Genomic DNA, 22,128 nt, shown 5'->3' with positions numbered 1-22,128 from the left:
ATTTTCATTCTGATACCAAAAGGAAATGAACTAGCACTGCCCCTTCCTAAGGGGAGAAATAGTATGTGCCTGTGGGGGGAGTTCAAGCCTCTTGGCCATAAATGTACGTGGGATGTTCCACACCTTTTGGCTGGTGGCAGCTGGCATGACATGTAGGAAGCACAGGTGTTGAGGAAGCAGTTCTTTTACACATGAGCTTGTGGAATGCATGCTACCTTCAGACTAATCAGACCCAGCTTCTGATCTCTTCTGTACCTTTTTTTTTTTTTTTTGGTACTGGGGCTCATTACCACTGAGCCACTTCACCAGCCCTTTTTATTTTTTATTTTGAGACAGGGTCTTGATAAGTTGCTTAGGGCTTGCTAAGTTGCAGGGGCTGGCTTTGAACTTGTGATGTTCCTGCCTCAGCTTCCCCAGCCTCTGGGATTATAGGTGTGTGCCACCGCACCCAGCCGTTCTGTACTTTTTTTTTTTTTAAAGATACCTCCTCTCCCAAGTTTACTGCAGCATTATTTATTGAGGATTTTCTTTTTAATATTTACTTTTTAGTTTTCGGCGGACACAACATCTTTGTTGGTATGTGGTGCTGAGGATTGAACCCGGGCCGCACGCATGCCAGGCGAGCGCGCTACCGCTTGAGCCACATCCCCAGCCCCTGTATCTTTTTTTAAATTATTTTTTCCACAATAGTTTTATTCTATTTATTTATTTTTATGTGGTGCTGAGGATCGAACCTAGGGCCTCACACATGGTAAGTAGGCGCTCTACCACTAAGCTACAACCCCAACCCCAGTCTTGTTCTGTACCTTTCCGAAGCTTCAGTTTCATCATCTGTAAAATTTCTAAGAAGACTGAATACACCAACTTGTTTTGAAGATTGAGCTGTTGTTTTCTAATGTATAAGCAGAGTGCTGGTCAAATGTGAGGTGACGGTTGCACAATCTACCATTTGGGTACATGTGGGATGCCTCCTCTCTGGGACTTGGTTGGAGGGAGTGATGGCACTTACTGCTGTTGCTGTTAATATGAAGTCACACTTGTGTTCCTGTGCCCACCATTGCCTTTATCATGCTGTTGCATGCTTTGTTTCTGATTTCCCAGAGGCTACTGGGCTGCTAAGCATCTTCTCTAGAGAGCTGGCTGTCCATTTGTTTTGTTGGCCAGTATTCAAATAGTGACTTGGTGACTGTTTTTTTTCCCCCAGTTCTGAGCATTGAACTCATGGGCTTGTGCATGCGAGGCGAGCACTTTGCTACTGAACTATATCCCCAGCTCTTTTTATTTTGAGACAGGATCTCACTAAATTGCTGAGGCTGGCCTCAGACTTGTGATTCTCCAATCTCAACCTCTTGAGTCATTGAGATTACAGGTATGGCTACTGAGCCTGGGGTTTGCATGCTTTTATGCCTCTTTTCCTCTTGGTAAATTGGTGGCGTGTACTCTCTGTTTCCTTTGAAGAAAGTGGTTGTGGGCTCTGAGAAGGCATTAGGGCTGTCTAGAAGCATTGCTGATGGTGGCATCTGATGATCTGTGGAAAGGCTGACTCTGACTTTTTTTGTTCTCCCAGAAGGAAAGTGACCATGGAAGACCTGGGGGAGAACACCACTGTCTTGTCTACCCTGAGATCTCTGAACAGCTTCATTTCTCAGCGAGTAGAGGGAGGATCCGGTCTGGATGTGTCTACCTGTGCCCCAGGTTCTTTGCAGATGCAGTACCAGCAGAGCATGCAGGTGAAAGGCTGGGTGGGGTCTCTGTTAAAGACACCTAGGCTCAGGTGGGGCCTGTTCAAGTTCTACACAATTGAGGTAGGTGAGTATTAGGTAGGCTTAGAGGCCAGTTGTGGTCTTCCAGATCTCATCCTGGGCATTTATCATTTGGGGTGCTAGTTGGAGACCAGGACCTGCCCTGAACTGTCATGGTTAAAGGCCTGCCTCATAAGCACCCCAAGAGTGGACATGTGCATAGCTGTGGTTTCATACTGATATATTCATGGATGCCAAAAAGCCAGTCTATTCATTTAATTGAGGACAAAACCCAACTGCGTAGGAGCATGGGTGCCAGAATTATGAGCATACTGTCCCCTTGAAGATGTAACATAGAGAGGCTGTATTGTAAACACAGGCACCTGGTCGCCTAGTCAGCCTAGTGAAAAAGCCAGGGCAATAAGCGGAGGGACTGGATATTCTGTTTTAGCCTATAGGGGGCAATTTGCAGATCCTGTGATTTTTGCAGTTTTCTCTGATTCCAAGTTCTTGAGAATGCTCACTATGGATATAGTTGCAAAGGGTTCAGGTCTCCTGAAGGACTTCAGGCCCTAGAGAATCATGGGCTTAGTCCTATTCTGGGCTGGGACATCTGGGCCCCCAAGGAAAGAAGTGGTGTCTTGGCCTTGCCTGAGCCCTGTCACTGCACCATTGCTGTACCATCCTCCTCTCGGTCTTCTCTGCTTGTGTCTATCTTTCTCTTGTCCACTCTGCATGTGCTCTGGATTCTGTGACCCATGTCAACTGAACCAGGTAAGGCTCATGTACTGATTGGCACAAAGGATGGTGTTTGTGTGGTTTATTCAGTAATGGAATTACTGTTAGTTAGAGCACTGAGCTGCACACTGCCCTTTCTTGGGTCATTATTCTGAGATTAGACCTATTATACTTTTTGTGGTTTAAAAAAAAAATTGTGTAACCTGGGAATTGAACTCAGGGAGCACTCTCTCACTGAGCACATCTAGCCCCCTCCAGGCGCCGCCCCCCCCGCCCCCCCCCATTTTTTAAATTTTGAGACAAGGTCTCACTAAGTTAATGAGGCTGGCCTTGAACTTGGAGGTTCTCTTATCTCAACCTCCTGAGTCACTGGGATTATAGGTGTGTACCACCACTTTTATGAAGAGGCAGTGTTAATAGGTGGTTATTATCTTTGATTTCTGGCAAAATAAATTGGTAACTTTGGTCTTAAAAAATGCTATGATTTTAAAAAGTGGTATAATGTTATTGATGCAAATGTCTGGGAAATTTAGCTTGTCAAAATCCATGGGAAAATGTATGCCAGATATCGAGGCGCACGCCTGTAATCCCAGTGGCTCAGGAGGCTGAGATAGGAGGACCGTGAGTTCAAAGCCAGCTTCACGGTGGCAAGGCGCTTAGCAACTCAGTGAGATCCTGTCTCTAAATAAAATACAAAATAGGGCTGGAGATGTGGCTCAGTGCCTGAGTGCCTCTGAGTTCAATAATCCCTGATATAAAAAAAAAAGGAAAATCATGGGATTTTTTAATCAGAATTGGACCTTGGAGGTCCCCATTGTTTACTGTTACAGACTTCCTCAGGTAGGGATCAGTGATCAGTCTGTACCCAAGTAAGGTAGGTAGGAATCATGATTACAGACCTGTCTGGGACCTGACTCTGGTCATGTCCTGCCCTGGATGCCAGGCATGGTTCTTTTTCTTCATTTCAAGGCTCCCTGAGTTGTAGTGAGGGACCTGAGGACAATCTGGGGAATTTGGAGGCAAAGATAGATGGGGTGTCTTGTCTGCCAGGTGCCTGCCCCTCTTTTTAGCCCTTGTTTTAGTTGGGAGTGTTTAGTTGGGAGTGTATTAGAAAACTTCAGTGTTGTTTAAACACAAAGGAAAGTTTTAAGTTGTTCTTGACACATAGCCGGCTGGCAAGTATGGTGCCCTTGGTCCCTGTGTGGTGACATCCCTATAGACGAAGAGATTCTGGCTTTCTGAGACAGAGTTAAGAATGAGAAGGCTAGTGAGTATGAAGAATGAGCTTAGGAACCTCCAAATATCAACAGGTCAGAGTTACAATGAGGTGAAATGTAATAAGAATAAAGAAAGAACCCAGGTGGGAGGGCCAGGGGAGGAGCATTGCTTTAGCCAGGGCCCTCACCCTGTGGGCACTGTTGGCATGGGGCTGGGCACTTTTTTTTTGCAGAACTTTCCTGGGCACTGTCAGATGTTTAGCAACAATCCTGGGCTTCTGCCCTTGTGTATCGGTGGGCAGCAGCACTACTAATTCCATTCTGTAACAATCAGAAGTGTCTCCAGACAGTGCTAAGTGTCCCCTGGGGCAAGTTTGCCCCTGTAGGGGACCATGCTAGCCCAGTGGTTTACAGACTTTAATGTGTATGTGAGCCTCCTGAGAATGTGTCTAGAAGTGATTCTGATTCAGCTCAAGGGTCTGTGTAGGTTAAATGTTTGGGAGGTTCCAGGCAGCAAGGCTTTGGTCCCAGTGAAAACAGTGACTCTGAGAGACTGTGGGCATGTCCTCTGGGGCCCTTTGAGGCTTGAATCACCTGCAAGTACTTATCTCTTGTGGGCCTACTTCTAAAGTAGCCCCCAAATTCTGGCCCCATCATAGACTCTAACCTTCTGGTTACTCAATTGAATGCTAACTTGGTGTTGTTGCAGTGGGATTTCGAAGATCTAATTAATATTGTCAATCAATCAGTGGACCTTAAGTTGGGGAGGTTCCCTGGGTTTCTGATCTAATCACATGAGCCCCTTAAAAAGATTGAGTCCAGATGTTAGAGTCAGAAGAGTTGGACTCAGTAGGGGAGGGAGTAGGGCATGTGGTGAGGGGGGTGGGCAGCTTCCAGGTACTGAAAGATAGCTGAGAAGTGGATCTTGTCTTTCACTGGTGGGCTAGCTAGGGGTTCCTGCCAACTGCCTTAATTTTAGTCTTAAGAGACCTTTATCAGAGAACCCAGCCACATGTCTGCACTTCTGATCTGCAGAGCCCACCGCCTGTTAATGAGTGGTGTTTTTAGCTGTCCAGTTTGTGGCAGTTTATTATACAGGTATAGAAAATGAACACACCTTCTTTCCTAGAACAAGCTCACCCACTGTCATCTTAAAATGTGTCTCCTTCTGATTCTCTTAATCTTTCCTTTCTTGTTGCCTCTCACCCACTTCCCACCTGGGGACCAAGACCTTGCTGGAGTGGCACTTGGGGTGCATTGAGCGGAGCAACTTGCCTTGTTTGACGTGGCTGCTGAGGATTTTCTTTCTCTTTGGGTACGACCTTCTCAGTTGGAGGAAAGAGCAGAGCAGATCCGTTCGAAGTCCTACCTCATCCAGGTGGAGCGGGAGAAGATGCAGATGGAGCTGAGTCACAAGAGGGCTCGAGTGGAGCTGGAGCGGGCAGCCAACACCAGCGCCAGGAACTACGAGGTGGGTCCAGGTGGGCAGTGTTTGTCCAATCAGCCTCTGGGGACAATAGGCTGGATGCATGCTTACCAGGCTGTAAGAAGTCAGGAACCAGCCAGGGCCAACTGAGGCACTCTCCATGGGGATTGCCAGGTTGTTCCTCTGAGGATACCTATGGTGGGTCCATGTTAGCTGTGCTGGAGAAGGGTGGCTTGATATGGGGAGAGCCACAAAGTGGGGATTCTCTGGCTGTGTTTACTGCTCAGTGAGGCCACAGTGCCAACAAATCTGCTGGGTGTCTTGGTTTCCTCTGTTCTCTGGAGAAATTGGAATGCAGATCTGGCAGATCTACCAAGTGGTGCAGGGGTGACAGGCTTAGAACATTACTGAGTTGCTTGAATTGTCTCACCAGGGTGGTTGTAGGACCTCAGGAAAGTGCCCTACTCTCGCTGCTGTGCTTGCTCTTGGCTTCCCAGGACAGCAGGAAAGTGCAGCCTTGCAACTCCAGGAAGGCTCAGTCCAAGAACCTTCTGTCGGCATCGCTTTGATTAACAGTCCTTTGCCAGGTTTTCACTAAGTGCTGATCAGTTGTGAAAAGGCTGCCAAGATTCAGCCAATGCCACAGACCAGGGAATCTCTCAGGCCTTCCTTCCTTTCTTTTCTGGCCCCCACTTGCCGTGTATACATGTACTCACAGTTTCCTGTCCCTGTGTAGATCTCCTCCAGGGTGTAATGCAAATTGGACTGTTAGAGCCAGGAATGTAGATTCCTGCCTTGGTATGCTGTCTGGGCTCATGAGCCAAGACTTTGAAGTGCCATTTGTTGAGTGGACAGACAATACCAGGGGCCCTTGGACTGTATGAATATGCAGTGCTAATGGAAATGGTCCTGGCTCTCAGGCAGAAGGATGGGCCCTGGAACTATTGGAGTTTCTCTGGGCAAAATGCCTTGAAGGTAGGGCCTGTGTGCCTGCCCTGGATCTCCAATGTCTGGCACATTTGGTGGTGCCTTGTGGGTACCTAAGAGCATTTGAGTGAGGAGTTGCAGCAGGGTCTGTTAAAGCTCAGGGGCACAGAGTGACAAACTTGGGAACTTGAGAAGCTTTTCATGACCACAGACATGCTGAGGGGCCCCGGGAGCCATGGAAATTAGTCGTTTTCAGATTGTCCCTGGAGTCTTGGCTTCTACATTGTTTTTTCAGGGGCTGCCAGGTTGCTGGTAGGTGAGTGTGGAGGACAGGCACTCCTCTTCCTGAAAATGGTGGTAAGACCTAGGGTCTGAAAGCCTACCTGGGCTCCTCATCTGTGTTTGACTGGCAGTGCAGTAGTGATGTGTGGGAGGGCCCTGGGCTGACAGAGCAGTTTCTTTATTTTTGGGGGCTAGGATCAGGCCCATGTAGAACTCATGTGCTCTACCACTGAGCTATACCTCCAAGTCCCCTAATGGAAGATTCTTATTCTGTCTAGCAAAAGGGTCCCCTGGCTATTTTAGAGGCTGCACTTGAAGTTGCATCCCCTTGAGTCCCCTTGTGGTGGAGATTGGCCGTCTTTCCATAAAGCTTCAGCCCTATGTGTGTGCTTTTATTAAACCTATGTGTGTGCTTTTTGGGCTGGAATGTCCTAGGAAAGGGTGGCATAAGCGTTTACTCTGAGTAGGACCTGGGGGAAGTTCCTGGTGGTCCTAGGAGGGAGCTGGTGCTGGCAGCTTCCTGCTGAATCAGGCTGGTTGAGCTAGAAGGCAGGGTGCTGGGTGGGTGGCACTCACCATCTTTCTTCTTGGGATCTGATTCCTACTATCTGGTCCTTTTTCAGGGTCTGAAGGTGAACCCTTCAGGCCCTCATGAGTTGTCACAGTGGCATGTGTCCTAGTTCTATCCCTTCCTCACCAGCATAAGCAACATGGCCTCCCTGAGGGTAATGATATGTGGTATCTTTGAAGGGCCACGTGATCAGATACACTTGTGGCAGATCTAGCTCCCCTGTAAATGGTTCCGTTTGCAGGCTGACTTCCACCTGTCCCTGCTCCAGTCATTGGCTCGTTGGGAAGTGCAGACTCATTTTAATGATGGCCTGAGTGTAGTTCGACAAGATCTGCTGGTGCTGCAAAAGCTCAGCTTTTTTCTAAGGTCGATTCTGAATTTTACATTTTCCATGCTCCATCTCATCCCTGCTCATCACTGAGCAGTCAGTTTAATGAGTGTGTGGTGTCATCCATGCTGAGTGCCCTCCAAGGGCCCTCGTTTCTTTCAGTGGGAACTGTTATGCTACTGTGGCAGAAGCACTGGCACTGCCATCCCAGTCCCAGGTTTTCACCTGGTTTTGCTGGGGACTTGGCTGATGGTTCTGTCTGGCTATTCTGTGGGTCTGAATGGCCTAAGTCGGGTCTGGAGTGTCCTTGTCCTGATACTCCTTTGGGATTTCAACTCTCTCTGGCCATGATCTTCCTTCTCCATAGCGTGAGGTTGACCGCAACCAGGAGCTCCTGGCGCGTATTCGGCAGCTTCAGGAGCGGGAGGCTGAGGCCGAGGAGAAGATGCAAGAGCAACTGGAGCGCCATAAGCTGTGCAAACAGAGCCTGGACGCTGCCAGCCAGCAGTTGCGGGAAAAGGAGGATGGCCTGGCTACAGCCAGCGAGGTAAGCATGGGCCTGCATGCAGGCCCTGGGGTTTGCTTTCTTGCCTTCAGCCATTTTCCAAGGGAAAAGAACAAGTGACCTCCCAACTTCACCTAGTAGCAAAGAGGCATCCTTTAAACTATGCTCCTCACATGTGCACCTGTAGTTTTTGCATGGTCATAATCAGAGTAAATAAATTAATTTTCCATTCTGTGATTTTCAATTAGTAAGTGGAGCCCTTTTTTGTTCTTTGTAAATATGAATTTTAATGGTTGGCTAATCCATTTTTGTCCTTTTTCCAGTGTTTGGTTTCCTTGTGTTTGCCCCGATAGCTCCCTGACAGGCAGTTTTGTGCATGCACTCTGTTTATTTCTGTTATGTTTTGTTTGGACAGACCCGAGGAATAGGGTGGCAGACCCAGTCATAGCTCTGTGGTGGTTGTTGCTAGTTGCTGGGTTGTGTTGATAACCACCACGGAGTATCTAGTATTGCTGTAGCTTTCACTGTTCGTAGATGGTGGTATATTCTGGAAATACTTTTTTCTTTTTTTCCAGAAGATGTAAGTAGGTGCCTCTGGATTTGCATTTCTTTGATTATCAGTGAAGTCTTTTAGCATCTCTCAGCATCAGAGACTGCCTTTGAACCAGGATGTATATGAACTGTAGTCTCAGGGACAGCTATGTATGTTGTAGAGACAGCCTGAGCGTTAGTGCTGGTGGGTACTGGACTCCTCTGACCTTCCTTGTCCCTCTTCTGTGGTGTTCAAGATCACAGGTGCCGAGAGGAAACAGATGAGAACCGCCTGAGGAGGGGGGGAACACCATGTCGCATCATTGGTATTCTGTCTCCATGTGGCTTTCTCCACTTGATAGATCCTCAGGAGCGGGCTGTAGGTTATTTTTGCCTTGGCAGCACTGGGGAGCATGTTAAGGTTGTTCCCACATCTGTCTTCTGAAGTGAGTGTTGGCAGGAGAGGAGATGTGATCAGCTTCCAGAGAAGCTGGCTCCTGCTTCTGGAGAAGTGGGCTCTCTGTGGGCCCTGGGATCTGCGTTTTGGGCTGTGTCGCTGTTCTGTGGTCAAAGGGAGCTATACATACACTTCAGTGAAGGGTAGAAGAGGTGGTCCTGAGTGGGGCCATGTCCTCAGAGAAGCCCTCTCTCATCACTCAGTTCAAAGTCATAGGTCTTCCCCGTTGACTGCCATCTCCTATCACAGTGCCCCAGTTTATGTTACTTGCCACTCTGAAGTTCTCCGTTTTATCTGTTTACTTGCTGATGGTCTGACTTTCCCCAGGATGTTTGTCCTCCATCAGGGCAGGCTGGCTCTGGTGTAGTGCTTAGTGCTCAGTGCATGTTTACTGAACTCAGCAGGCCATTGATGGATGTGTGTGTGTGTGTGTGTGTTTAAAATATATATATATTTAAATATATATATTTAGTTGTTGATGGGTCTTTATTTTATTTATATGTGATGCTAAGAATCAAACCCAGTGCCTTACACATGCTAGGCAAGCACTCTACAATGGAGCCACAACCCCAGCCCAGTGGATGTGTTTTTAATATCTCCATTTCTTTTTTCTTTTTCTTTCTTTTTTTGGTATGGGGGTTTAACCTTAGGGCATCCCTAGCTCTTTTTATTTTTTATTTTGAGACTGGGTCTCACTTGTTTAGGGCCTTGCTAAATTGCTGAGGCTGGCCTTGAACTTTTGATCCTTCTGTCTCAGCTTCCTGAGTTGCTCTGATTATAGGCGTGAGCCACCATGCCTGGCACCTCTGTTGTTTTTTGAGTCCCACTGTGGTGCTCACTCTTGTGATAAAGTGAACCATACAGATTGTTGAGTATGGGGTGCCCCATGTGTGTCCCCTAGAGGGTCATGCTTTGAATAGCACCAGTGTGTTTCCCTGGGTCCTGGGTTGGGTACAGTTCTCAGGAAAAAGAAAGGAGTGCTGTGGCTTCTCTGCAGAGGATGCCACCTTGGGAGACCCCTTGCCCCCTACAGTTCTACCCAGTGTGACTTACTGTGGTGAGGTTGCTGGACCCACTGTCTTGCCCTCTGTGTGGGCTCCCTAGGGTGGAATTTAGGCTGTGTTAGTTTGCATGACAAGGAACAGGGCTGGTTTTTTGTGTTGGCTTGACCAGCATGCTCTTTCCCTCAGGAAGGGGTTGATGGTGGATGAGGTGATGTCAGAGCAAAGAGTGGTGGTTCCTTCACATGCCTATTCTGTGGTGTCAGGTGGACTTGTCCCTCCTGGAAGCTGCTGGATGGGCCCTGCTGGTTTTGCTCTGGGACTGTCTCTTTCTGAGTACTGTAGCCAACCCAGCTGGTTCTAAACCACCTTGCTGGCCTGGGAGTGCTGCATCCTTACTGATGGTTGGAATTGTGGTGTGAGGATGGGTAGAGGAAGAATTCTGGGTTGACAGCATAATGAGAGCCAAAGAGTGGAGGGAAGGCTAAGGTGGATGCATGGTGTAGGGACACTGTGGGCCTAGGATAAGGGGTATAGAGGCCACCAGGCCTGAGAGGCTAGGCCCATTCTGGCTAGTGGCAGCTTTGCTCTGGGAGTCCCAGGACTAGCTTTCCTCGAGGGCCTGGTTGTAACCCAGATCTGTCTGTCAGCTTGTGGGGACTATGACCCAGGGTTCTGGCCTGCAATACTTCTGAGAGTGTCTGTCTCATTTACCCAGGTGTAGGCTCCACAGGGGTGGGCTCTGTTCCCACCCCATGGTAACAGGCAGGAAGTGATGGCTCTTCCTTTCACTGTAACTTGCCGGGAAGTTACGTTTGCATCCATGAGCCACCTGGAATCCCCTCTCCTTTTAGACCATCAATGTGTTAAAGGGTCGTGTCTCAGAGCTGCAATGGAGTTTGATGGACCAGGAGGTGCAGGTGAAGCGCTTGGAGTCTGAGAAGCAGGAGCTGAAGGAGCAGCTTGAACTGCAGCTCAGGTGAGGGAAAAGGAGCTTGGGGATGCGGGGCTTTGCCTCTGTGTCTGTGCCAGGCCCTGGATGCTTTTCTCACCGCAGGCTGCAGGAGGGACTGACACAAGGCCTCTGAAACTGGGATTCTGAGTGCTAGGTAGGGGGTGTTTTAAATGTTTTTGAGCCAGGATGAGGGCAGCAGCTCCTCCTTCTCAGGGTGGCACACCTTTTCAGAGCAGGCTTCCAGAGAAGATCTTATGCTGAGCTAGGTTTTGAAGAACATGCAAGACGTCCCTTGAGTTTGTGTGGGCTGTTGATGGGAAAGGACATTTTAGGTTTGGGGGACATGGTAAGCAAGATAGATGTGGGAAAATCTAGAGGATGGTGTGGTCAGGAGGCTTTGGGTTCTCTCCTGAGGAGTTGACCCTTCCCTTACCAGCTGTAATCTGAGTTTTTTGCTTCTTGGGGAAAGGGGTGATCAGGTCTGAGTGGGTCCTTTCTGTGGTTGCATCAGGTCTGGTGATCACTGGTGGAGGGTGAGCAGTGTGTGGAGAACTGTGGGGTGCTGTCAGTGGCCGATGTTCATCCACGGCAGCACCATCCAGATGAGAGCCACTGCAGGGGCTACTCCAGGACCTGGGTGTACCCTTGTAGTGGCCTTGTTTGTGCCAGGAGCTTAGGCTGAGAGTATTCTTAAGGTGTTCCTTCATGTCATGCACTCTTCTCTGAACAGGAAATGTCAGGAAGTTAATCAGAAAATTCAGGAACTTCAGGCTAGCCAAGAAGCAAGAACAGACCAAGAACAGAAGATTAAGGTGGGTTGCTCTGTGTCAACCTTGTGTGTGTCCTGCAGGCATCTCAGGGGTGGTCTTAGCCCTTCTGCCACCCACTATTTGCAGGCCTTTCTGAGCTGAAGATGCCCTCAGTGGATGTTAGCCACTGTCCTATCTTCTAGGTACTGTGCTGGCTGCCAGGAGGCCAAGGTGAGTGAAATAACCATTTCTTTGTTTGTATGTGGTGCTGAGGATCGAACCCGGGTCGCATGCATACCAGGCGAGCGCGCTACCTCTTGAGCCACATCCCCAGCCCTGAAATAACCATTTCTGCTCCCAGGAAGCTTGTGTCCTAGTGAAGAAAGGCCCACTAGAAACACAAGGAAAAAGTGACATTGGAGATGGTACAAAGTAGACCTACAAAAGTTGAAACCCTGCCCATAGTCACATACTGGAGAGTCACTGAAATGGGTCCCCAAGCCAGGTCCATCTGATGGGAGCTCAGGCCACATGTTTCACTGTGGAGGGTGTTGCCAGAAAGATGATGCCTTGAGATCCCTTCCATGGCCTCTTGTTGCCTTTGGATTAACAACCAGGCCCTTCAGGAGACCCGTGGCCATGGCACCCTACAGCTTTCCACTGTGCCTGCTTGGGCAGGTTGTGCGCTTTGCTCCTGCTCTCCTTGGCTGCCAGCCTGCTTGGCACCCCCACTTGCCCCCCACAACTCACCTTCTTGGTTAGCTTCTCCTGAACCTTGTCCTTCCCTCTATGACCCTTAGCCCACCTCTCAGTCTTTGCTTGCCTGATTTGTATTCTGTGTCACTCTGCCTCTGCCTCTTGACTTAGCCCCTTACAGAGCTGGACTCTGTGACACTTATTATTATTTTTTTTGTCGGTGTAGGAGGGATTGAACTCAGGCACTTGACCACTGAGCCACATCCCCTGCCCTATTTTGTATTTTATTTAGAGACAGGGTCTTACTGAGTTGCTTAGCACCTCACTAAATTGCTGAGGCTGGCTTTGAACTTGCAGTCATCCTGCCTTAGCCTCGTGAGCGGCTGGGATTATAGGCATGCACCGCTGTGCTTGGCTTTAGTGGCACTTTTTGATAGACCAATTTGGATATTGTTTGTACTCAGCCTGTTTGGTGATTGTCACTAAATGCCAGTGTGCTTCTGTTGAGTCCTAAGGTGACAGACGTTGCAAAGAAGTCTGTTCTTGCAGTTGAAATGGACTCAGTTGCTGCAGGAGTGCTGCTGGTGCAGAAGTGACTTCATGTAATGAGAACGTTATGTCCTTGCTGAGTGTCTTTGGTCCAGGTGTGCCAGTGGTTCCTTCTGGATAAATAAGTCTGGGAGGAACCAGATGGATGGATGCATTTATGTGGTGTGGATGGATGCTGGCACAAATGGGCAGGGCTAGAGGTGGCTGAAGAGGACACAGCCAGAATCACATCAGGTGCAATCTCAGGAGGGATCTGGGGTTGGGGCCTAATCCAGGGAGATTGCCGAGGTTCTGGTACTGTTATAACTTAGCAGAGGAACTTTGTGGTTCCTATGAGTAGACTTTATTTTTTAGAAAAGTTTTAGGTTCACAGCCAAATGGAAGAGAATATAAGAGGATTTCCAGACCCCTTGTCTCCCACCATCATCTCCCCGCAGTTAGCACCCGCTTCAAAGTGGATCATTACCACAGTTGACTAAGCCGCATTGACTCCTCATCACCTACTCCACAGGCTACACTGGAGTTCACCCTTGGGGGCCACATTCTGAACAGATGCACCCTGACATGTGTCCCCCATTGTAGTGTCTTGCAGCCCTCCGAGCACCACTTGCTTTTCCTCCTCCCCCTGAGGACCACTGCTATCTCACTGCCCCATCCTTCTCTTCTCTCCAGAGTGTCCTACAGGCGGAAGCCACCACATGTGCCTTTTCAGACTGGCTTCTCACTTAGCTGAGACTTGCGTTTCCTAGGTGTCCCCTGGCTGCTCACTCTTCTTTCCTTTCTTCCTCTCTGCCTGCCTCTGTCAGGACCTGGAGCAGAAACTGTGTCTGCAGGAGCAGGATGCTGCCGTGGTGCGGAGCATGAAGTCTGAGCTGCTGCGGCTTCCCAGGATGGAGCGGGAGCTAAAGCGGCTGCGGGAAGACAATGCACACCTGCGGTGAGGAGCTGGGATGAGGCCCAGCTGCTTCCAGATGCGACTGGGGTTCATGGGGTGGGTTTGTCCCCTGTATATGTGGCTGTGGGAGTGACAGTTTCTGGCCTTGCAGGGAGATGAGGGATACCAACGGGCTGCTCACAGAGGAGCTGGAGGGACTTCAGAGGAGGCTGGGCCGCCAGGAGAAGATGCAGGAAACTCTGGTTGACTTAGAACTGGAGAAGGAGGTAAGGGTTCAAGTGGGCAAGCCATGCCTATGGGACTGTCCTTAGCCCTCTCCAGAGGACTATGGCCATTTCCATCTTGTGCAATAGCTGGTTACCTGTAATGTACATATTGTCATGGCAGTGTGATAGGAAGAACAATGGCCCTCAAGGGGTCCATGTCCTAATTCCAGAACCTATGAATGCATGTGACAAGGTTGAATCTGCTAATCAGCTGGCCTGCAGTGGGGGAGGATCCTGGTTGTCAGGTGGGCTGCATGGTCTAAGGAAGTAGGAGAGGAAGACCTGCCTGCCATTGCCAGCTGTGAGGGTAAAGGCAACAGGTGTGAGCAGCCCTAGAAGCTGGAAAAGACAATAGATGGATTCTCTTGGGAGCCCCTAGAAGGAATGCAGCTGGCCCACACATGAATTTTAGCTCAGTGAGAACTAAGTGGGATTTTAGGCTTAAGTATTGTAGGAAACTATGTTGAAGCCACTGAGTTTATGCAGTTTAACTCAAGGCTATAGAGGACTGGCACAGAGGGTGTGCCAGCAAGGAAATGGCACACGGTGCCTACATGTGAGGACGTGATGGAGAGCCATGCTGGGTGTTTTCTTCTGATCTGTCATTGTAACTTACCAGTGACGCTGTGTGGGAAAATGCCATTGCTGTACAGTATTGGAAAGTCACCTTGTGGTTGGAGGAGGAAATGGAGGGTCAGTGTCCAGTGAGTTTGGACCAGAGCTAAGGATTCCTGGCTCCTGCCTGGAGTTTTTGTCCTTTTTACTGCTTCTCCTGAGTCACTCTGTTGCTGTTCTACCCTGGTTTGTCTGACATGCTCCACGCCACTGTTCCAACCATCTTAACCATCTTTGGCTGCCCTGAATTACACTGGCTACTTCCTGACCTGGGGAGCACTCTTTGTCCTTTTTTGGAGCTTTAAGACAGCTCAGAGCCATTTGGGGCCACGGAGCCCTCTGAGCAGCTGCTGCGGCTGTTTGCCATCAGTGGGGCCTTCCAGGGCAGCTCCTCCTCAGAGGTAGCTTCTGTAGGAGTGTATTGGAAAGACAACTGTCAGCCAATTGCTCTTCTCTTTTTTCTCCGGACATAGTTATTTTTGAAATTGTTTTAAGATTTCGGGGTTTAGAATTACATTGCTTGTAGTTTGAAGTCCTGCTGTGGATGCTTGCTGGCTCTTTGACTCTGGGCCAGTTCCTTAACCTGTTTGTCTCTTCATCTGCAGAGTGAGGAATAGTGACAGTGTCTGCCTCATGTCAAGTGTTCAGAGCAGGGCCTGGTGCATAGTAACTTGACCAGCACTGGCTGTAGGAAAGTTAATAACCAAGCATGTGCTTAGTACATAGAGGAGATCTGGAAATACTCGAATGAATGGTTTGTAGTAGCACTCAGCTGGTTATGGGAGGAGGTGACAGGAGGTCAAATCCAAGTGGTTCTTCCTTCAATTGCTTCAATTCCAGAAGGGCAACTTTCTGGGCTTTGGGCCAGCATTGAACAGGCCCATTCTCTTGGGGCTTGCTGGTCCTAGTCTGCCATAGGATTGGGGAAAATTTGTCTGTTAGACTGAGTCCATCTGTCTGGGGCTTGGCATCCTGAGAGGTACTTGGGAGAGGGGAGAGGTGAGTCCTTAGGGTTCAGCTGCCCAGATCTGCACCCTGGGCACAAGAGACTGCAAAACCTTTGCACCCTCATGTTCCTTGTAGCTTGCTGGATTCACACTTGGATATACAGGTCCAGGAAGGAATGAGCTGTATGCCGCATAGCTTCAACAGCTGGGAATAATAGCCTGATTGCTTTGGTGCATCCTTGGAGCAGCCACACATCTGAGCTCAGAGATAAGCCCCCTAAGATTGGGGGCTTAGTGTCTGTGTCATAGTGTTTTTGTGCCAGTTGTCTGACACATGGTGATAGGAGACCTGCCTATACTGTTTTTCAGAGGCTGCTGGCGAAGCTGCAAAGCTGGGAGAATCTGGACAACACCATGGGCTTAGACCTCAGGTAGGTGGGCGCTGTCACCCATCCCTACCTCTCTGGGTAGTTGGCTTCTGTATTGACAAGGCAGCCCTGCCTCTTTGTTCAGAGTCCTTTCCAAATAGGGGTAGGAGCTTTGGACTCACCCTGCCTGTGTTTAGTGAGGCATTTCACAGTGGTAGGGAAAGGGAACTGATGGACTCTTCTTGTCTAAGTCTCAGTAATGCCTTCATTGAAAACCAGATGTCCTTGAGCAGAGCAGGGGCAACTGTCCGATTGCCTTGCATTGTCAGACTTTGTTAGAGGACTCTGTACATGCCCAGGAAGTAATTGCTTTGGGAGAAATAATTTCTTTTGTGTGATTGTAACCTGAGAGGTTGGGGATGAACTGGATTTAGGGTTAAGCCATGATAGTGGATGTTGTCCTACTCGGGCCCCTGGAGCAGCCTCTGTAACTTGTCTGTGCCAAGCTCATTGCCAGTGGGTGGGTGGAGGGATTCAGAATGGGCTGCATGTTGGAGCTGCTGGCCATCATGTTCTGACACATACAAAGGGCAGAGCTGTTCCTGTTACCAGTCCCATCTGTCTTCTGTCCCGTCTTTCTGGGTACCACTGCTCATCTGATACAGCACTGGCTTTGTGGTCCTCTGCCTGTTAGCTGCTGTGGCCCTCTGCAGATTGATTGCCTCCCAGCCTTGGTCCAGCTCCCCCTTCTCAGTTCCCGATGTGTTCTAAGTCTCAGGGAGAGTGTGGATTGATCCTTTTGAATGAGTCATTGGACCCCAGAACACAGGCCTGTGAAGTTTAAGGAGCCGTTTGTTTTATTTGCTCAGGGGATTGTAAAACTTGCAGTTTCCTGGTGTCTTTCCTGCTGCTCTGGGAAAGTGAGGACTGAGACTTACTGAGCTGTCCTTTGCTATAATTATACATCGACTGCTGGCTCTGGAATCTGCCACCTTCTGATTGGCAATGTTGGCTTCAGTTCTGTTCCTTGACAATGCCTCTTGATTTTCTTTTTGTCTTGAGAAGTCACAGAGGACAGACCAGGCTGCTGTTTCCTCTTGAACTCCACCTGCAGAATCTGGGCTCATGGAGAGCTGGCCCAGCAGGGCTGATGCTGTTTGTTTCCTCCTGTTCTCTGAACTTGCTAGGTATCCAAATGGGTCTTGGAGCTTCTCTGATCACCCGACACATCTCCATTTCTTACATTTCTTGTAAGGGAGATAAGAAGCCCCTTGTGCCTGATTGGCTCTGTTGGAGAGGTCTGCCAGCAGCTTCTAGCATCAGTCAGATACGTAGAACTGATGTGTCTGGCTGCCATTCTGACCAGAATGACACCAACTTCTCTGTCCAGGTTGGAATGTCCAGCTGCTCCTTGAACCATTTGGACCCATCCCTTCTGTCTGGGGACCCTGTTTTGTGGCTGGCATGAGGGCGGGCTGGTTCTTGGGAGGCCACATGCTATGTGTGTTGTTCTTCCTATTGTCCCAAGTCCCTGGCGGTGGTGCCTGTTGCCATCCTGGGGCTGGGCAGGAAGAAGGAGTGGGCACTGTGGGCACTGTGTGTCCCCATCTAGGGCAAGTGGATCTGACCTTTGCCCCTTAGCTAGTGAGACCCTTACCAGGGGCCACACCACTCTAGGCCCCTCTTATCATGGCTGAAAATGAGCACAGTATTTCTCCCACTCAGTGCTTGTGAAGTAGAGCCAAATCGCATCCCTAGGACATGCCTCAAGGTGTTACTGTCCTTTTGGAAGGCAGAGGGGTGCCATCCTTACTGTGGTGGACCCTTGGGCTCCTGAGGTTCCCTTGCTGGGGGACATCTGTGAAGGGCAGGTCTTTCTCCTGCTTCATGTGTTGTGCCTGGTTCTCTTTGGGCTGTTGTGGGGGCCTGGTATCTTGGAAGCCTCTGTGCTACTTGCTTACATTCCTGCCCCCCCCACCCCCCCACTGCCACCCAGCTGTCTGAGCACCCACCTTCTTGGGGCAGGCTTTGAGCTCAGGTGATTTGAGGGCCATGGTTATGCTTGTCCTGTAGGTCTGGCATACAGATCAGCTGCATTAGATGAGGCCCTTCATCAGAGTCACCTAGAGCTTGGGCCCTGGGGTGCAATTCAGTGTCAGAAAGGTGCTGTTAGCATGCATGAGGTGTTGGGATTGATCCTCAGCACCAAAAAAGAAGAGAATAATTTCTCCACTTAAACTGGATGTGGTGATGAATACCTGTAGTCTATTACTCGAGAGGCTAAGGCAGCAGGATCTCTTGAACCCCTGAGTTTGAGGCCAGCCTGGGCAGCATAGTGAGACCCTGTGTTAAAAAAAAAATCATCTGGAGTTTGGAGAAAGTAGATTCCTGGGCTAAGCTCAGACCTAGTAGGTCAGCATCCCCAAAGGCTGGACTTAATATTGGGGTGACCTTGAGAACTGCCATGATGAGGATTTTGGCTTTTATTCTTTTCTGGGGAAGCAGGTTTTGGGCAGTAATTAGGGCTTTCTTTGTAGGGTGGGTGATTCGGCAGAGCTTTGTACTTCCTGAGATTGAAGCTGGTGTCGGAAATGGGCACCAGGGGAGCAGGGAACAGTTGAAGCCCAGTGCTCTGACTTGGGGTCTTTGCAGGAGCAGTTGCATATTTGCATGTTTACACATTTGTGCAAAGACACACGACTCAGTACCAGTTTAGGGACCCACCACTTGAAATCCATCCAGGGACCTGAGACGGTCAGCCAGCTGTCTCTGAGGAAGACTGTGTGGGAGTGGGTTTTGGTCTCTGACATTTAGGCTGAGGCTCTGCCATGATTTTGGGGCGTGTTTGTCGCTGGCTCTATGGGTTCCAGCCACCACTAGGTGGCACTACCCCCTTGGTGATCTGACTTTCCTCTCCGAGCCTTGTGGGTACCCTTTGCAGCCTGTCCTTGGGCCATTTGCCCTCCTATACAGACTTTTTCATTAATACCAGGGGTCTGACTGACCAGGGTGCAAGGATTCTTTTGTCCCAGTTTCTGCCATTTCTGGGGTGGGTTGAGGGGGCAGGCAGCAGCTCTCCCCTGTCAAGTGCCTGCCATGTCCTTGATGAGTCTCTCTAGGGGTCTTGAGCCCTCTGGGGTCTGTGTGCTTCTGGTGCTGAAAGCAGGTACTATCAGTGTGGGTGCTCTTCTGAGAACTGAGGTCTGGCTTTCCTGAGATTGTCAGTTGATGCGTGGCTTTAGACTCTGGCTTAACATCAAGTTCTCTATAATGTGACAGTGATCACCTTCCCAGTTTGGGATTTTTTATGTCTGAGAAGGCCAGGGCTGGGACTGGGGCTGTAGCTCAGTGACAGTGCTTGCCTTGCATGTGTGAGGCACTGGGGTTGTCAATCCTTAGCACCACGTAAAAATAAATAAAGGCATGCTGTCTATCTACAACTACAAAAATATAATAAAATGAAATAAAGTAAGATAAATAAAGCCCAGAGATATTAGGAGAGATGGTTGGGTGAGTTGGATGAGTTGGCTGGGGTGGGTCTTTTGGCACAAACCATGAGGAAGACACTTTGGGCTGAGGTACTGTGTCTGTCATATGAGGATGTATCCAGTGCACAGGATCACATGGGCTAGGTGCAGATTAGGCTTCCTGAGAGTCCCAGGGAGGGAGGAAATGGCAATGTGTGTGTGATGCTGTGGCATGGGGTGACAGGGACCTGTGACCCAGCAGGGATGGAGAGCATTGGTGCTAGGAAGCATGTAAGCATGATATCCTCATCCTGAGGGGCTTTGAGAGTTTACTGAAGGATTCAGCACAGTGTGGGGTGGCGACATGATGAACTTGGTCTTTCAAGAGCTCTGTCTGTCTAGGGAATGACTTGAAGTACGGAAAGTGCACAGTTGGAGGCAGTGGTGACCAGGAAGGCTGCCTGGGACCCTGATGGAATCGTAGAGACGGGCTGGTAGGAAAGATAGAGTGGAGTCCATCTTAGGAACCCAAGGGTGCTACTTTTTAGAAAATGATTTGAATAAGATTAATTAATAAATTATTTTAATAGAAAAATCCTATTGACACATTTCAAGATGAACAGAAGTATTTGTGAAAATTTAACAATTATGATTGAAACTCTCAGCCAGCTAGGAAAAGAAGGGAAATTCCATAAGCAGATAAAAGCCATTTGTGAAAAACAACAATGAATATAATATTGATAGACTGACCACTGCCCTGACATGGGGACGAGGCAGAGCTGTCATTGTACTGAATGTCCTCGCTGTGCAATCAGGTAAGAGAAAGAAAAGGTTAGACAAGCTGGATAGAACAAATGAAACTGTCTCCATTTGGAGACAACATAATTATTTATGTCAGAAGTCTTGAGGAGTGAATAAAAAAGTATCTAGGGCCAGGCAGAGGGAGGCTGAGGCAGGAGGGTTGCAATTTCAAGGCCATTCTCAGCAATTTAGTGAGACCATTTCTCAAACAAACAAACATACAAACAAAAACTCTGGAGGTTCAGCTCAGAGGTAAAAGCACCCCTGGGTTCAATCTCCTGTATTACTCCTGCCCCTCAAAAAAGTACCTGGACCAATTAGAGAGGTTAAGAGGGACATAGAATGCAGGAACAATATACAAAAATAGATTATATTTCTGTGTACTAGCAGCAAACCATTAGAAATACTGTTTGTGTTGTACTGTTTACAATAACATCAGAACCCAGTGGTGCATGCCTATAATCTCAGCTACTCCAGAGGCTGAGGCAAGAGGATCATAGTTTTGAGGCCAGCCTAGGCAATGTAGCAAGACCCTGTATTTAAAAAAAAGAGTGAGGGGTAGAGGGGGGCACTGCGGTTGTAGCTCAGTGGTAGAGCACTTGCCTAGCATGTAGAAGGCCCAGGGTTCCATCCTCAGCACTGCAAAACAAACAATCTACATGTAAAATACTTAGGGATAAATTTAACAAAATGTTTAAGATCTGCACTCTGGAACCCATAAGATGCAGCTGACAGTAATTAAAGATGACCTAATAATATAGGGAAATGGAGAGAAACCATAAGAGGAAAAAATAAACTCCCTGTGCTCTCAGCACAGCACTCCAATACCAGCTGTGGTTTTCCACACAGCAAGCTGTCCTCCATGGACACCAGTGAGTGGCTGCAGTTCAGTTCAGACACTGTCTACTTGGAGTTAGTGTCAGATTCCCCCAGGTAAAAGGCTAAGGAACCTTCAGTTGTGCAGCTGTCTGGAAGCTCTGTGGTTTTTGGGGGGCCTTCCTCTGTAGGCATAATCGATGGCATCATTGACCATTGTGGCCAGCTACCTCCTGCTGCTCTCTCCTTTGTGGAGGGTGAGTGCCAGCTTGACATCCTGCCTTGCTCTTTCTTTTTCTTTTTTTTAAGAGAGAGTGAGAGAGGGAGAGAGAGAGAGAGAGAGAGAGAGAGAGAGAGAGAGAGAGAGAGAGAGAATTTTTTAATATTTATTTTTTAGTTTTCGGCGGACACAACATCTTTGTTTGTATGTGGTGCTGAGGATCAAACCTGGGCCGCACGCATGCCAGGCGAGTGCGCTACCACTTGAGCCACATCCCCAGCCCCTGCCTTGCTCTTTCTGGTGAAGTGCCTCATCCTGAAGTTTCCTAGGGCAGCCCGTGGCCAGCTGTCTCATTAGCATACAAAGGACCATTATCCCTCTGGAGATTTCAAGGGTTTTAGGAACTTAAGTCAGGAGACAGTGAGAAAGACCAAATATGTTCCACAGCATCATGGAGTGATCATGTTTGTATTAGAAGAGCCAATATTGTTAAGATGGAAGTTCTCTTGAATTAATCCTTGTATTCAGCACAGTCTCAATAAACTGATTTCTAAAATTCATATCAAAACATTCAGGACCTAGACTAGCTGTAACAATTTCAAAAAAAGGTAGAGGGCTTATATTGGCCAATTTCAAGGCTAGCTATAAATGTAGTGTGTTAAAAGAGTATCGTATTGGTAACTCAGTGGAACAGAGTGGAAAATTCAGAAATAATTCTAGAATTATTTTTGTGGAAATTGTAAAAAAAATTTAGTGGGAGGTGCCAGGCTCTGGTGCACACCTGTAATCACAGTGACTGAGGAGGCTGAGGCAGGAGGATTGTGTGTTCAAAGCCAGCTTCAGCAACTTAGTGAGGCCGTAAGCAACTCAGTGAGACCAGTCTCTAAATAAAATACAAAAAAGGACTGGGGGTGTGGCTTAGTGGTTAGGTGCCCATGGGTTCCATCCCTGGTTCAAAAAAAAAAGAATTTTGTGGGAGAACAATAATCTTTTCAACAAATGGTTGTAGAACAATAGTGTGTCTGTGGTGTGAGCCTGAACACTCACCTCACACTGAAC

At 48.6% G+C, this 22,128-nt stretch overlaps 1 protein-coding gene across 1 annotated transcript in view; it reads left to right on the top strand.

The window, feature by feature from the left end:
* Positions 1–607: 607 nt before the first annotated feature.
* The window catches only part of LOC144372085 (mitotic spindle assembly checkpoint protein MAD1-like), a 236,015-nt gene continuing 214,494 nt past the window's right edge, over positions 608–22,128 (top strand). Inside the window, exons 1-8 of the mRNA XM_078035499.1 lie at positions 608–1,730; positions 5,028–5,168; positions 7,599–7,778; positions 10,580–10,704; positions 11,411–11,492; positions 13,481–13,611; positions 13,721–13,835; positions 15,767–15,828. Coding sequence (XP_077891625.1) covers positions 1,524–1,730; positions 5,028–5,168; positions 7,599–7,778; positions 10,580–10,704; positions 11,411–11,492; positions 13,481–13,611; positions 13,721–13,835; positions 15,767–15,828 — 1,043 coding nt within the window. The 5' untranslated portion in view covers positions 608–1,523. The remainder of the gene's footprint in view (positions 1,731–5,027; positions 5,169–7,598; positions 7,779–10,579; positions 10,705–11,410; positions 11,493–13,480; positions 13,612–13,720; positions 13,836–15,766; positions 15,829–22,128) is intronic.

This window comes from Ictidomys tridecemlineatus, chromosome Y (genome assembly GCF_052094955.1).
Source record: "Ictidomys tridecemlineatus isolate mIctTri1 chromosome Y, mIctTri1.hap1, whole genome shotgun sequence".
NCBI lineage: Eukaryota > Metazoa > Chordata > Mammalia > Rodentia > Sciuridae > Ictidomys > Ictidomys tridecemlineatus.
Note: the sequence above shows the minus strand (reverse complement) of the source record. Positions and strands in the feature narration are given on the sequence as shown.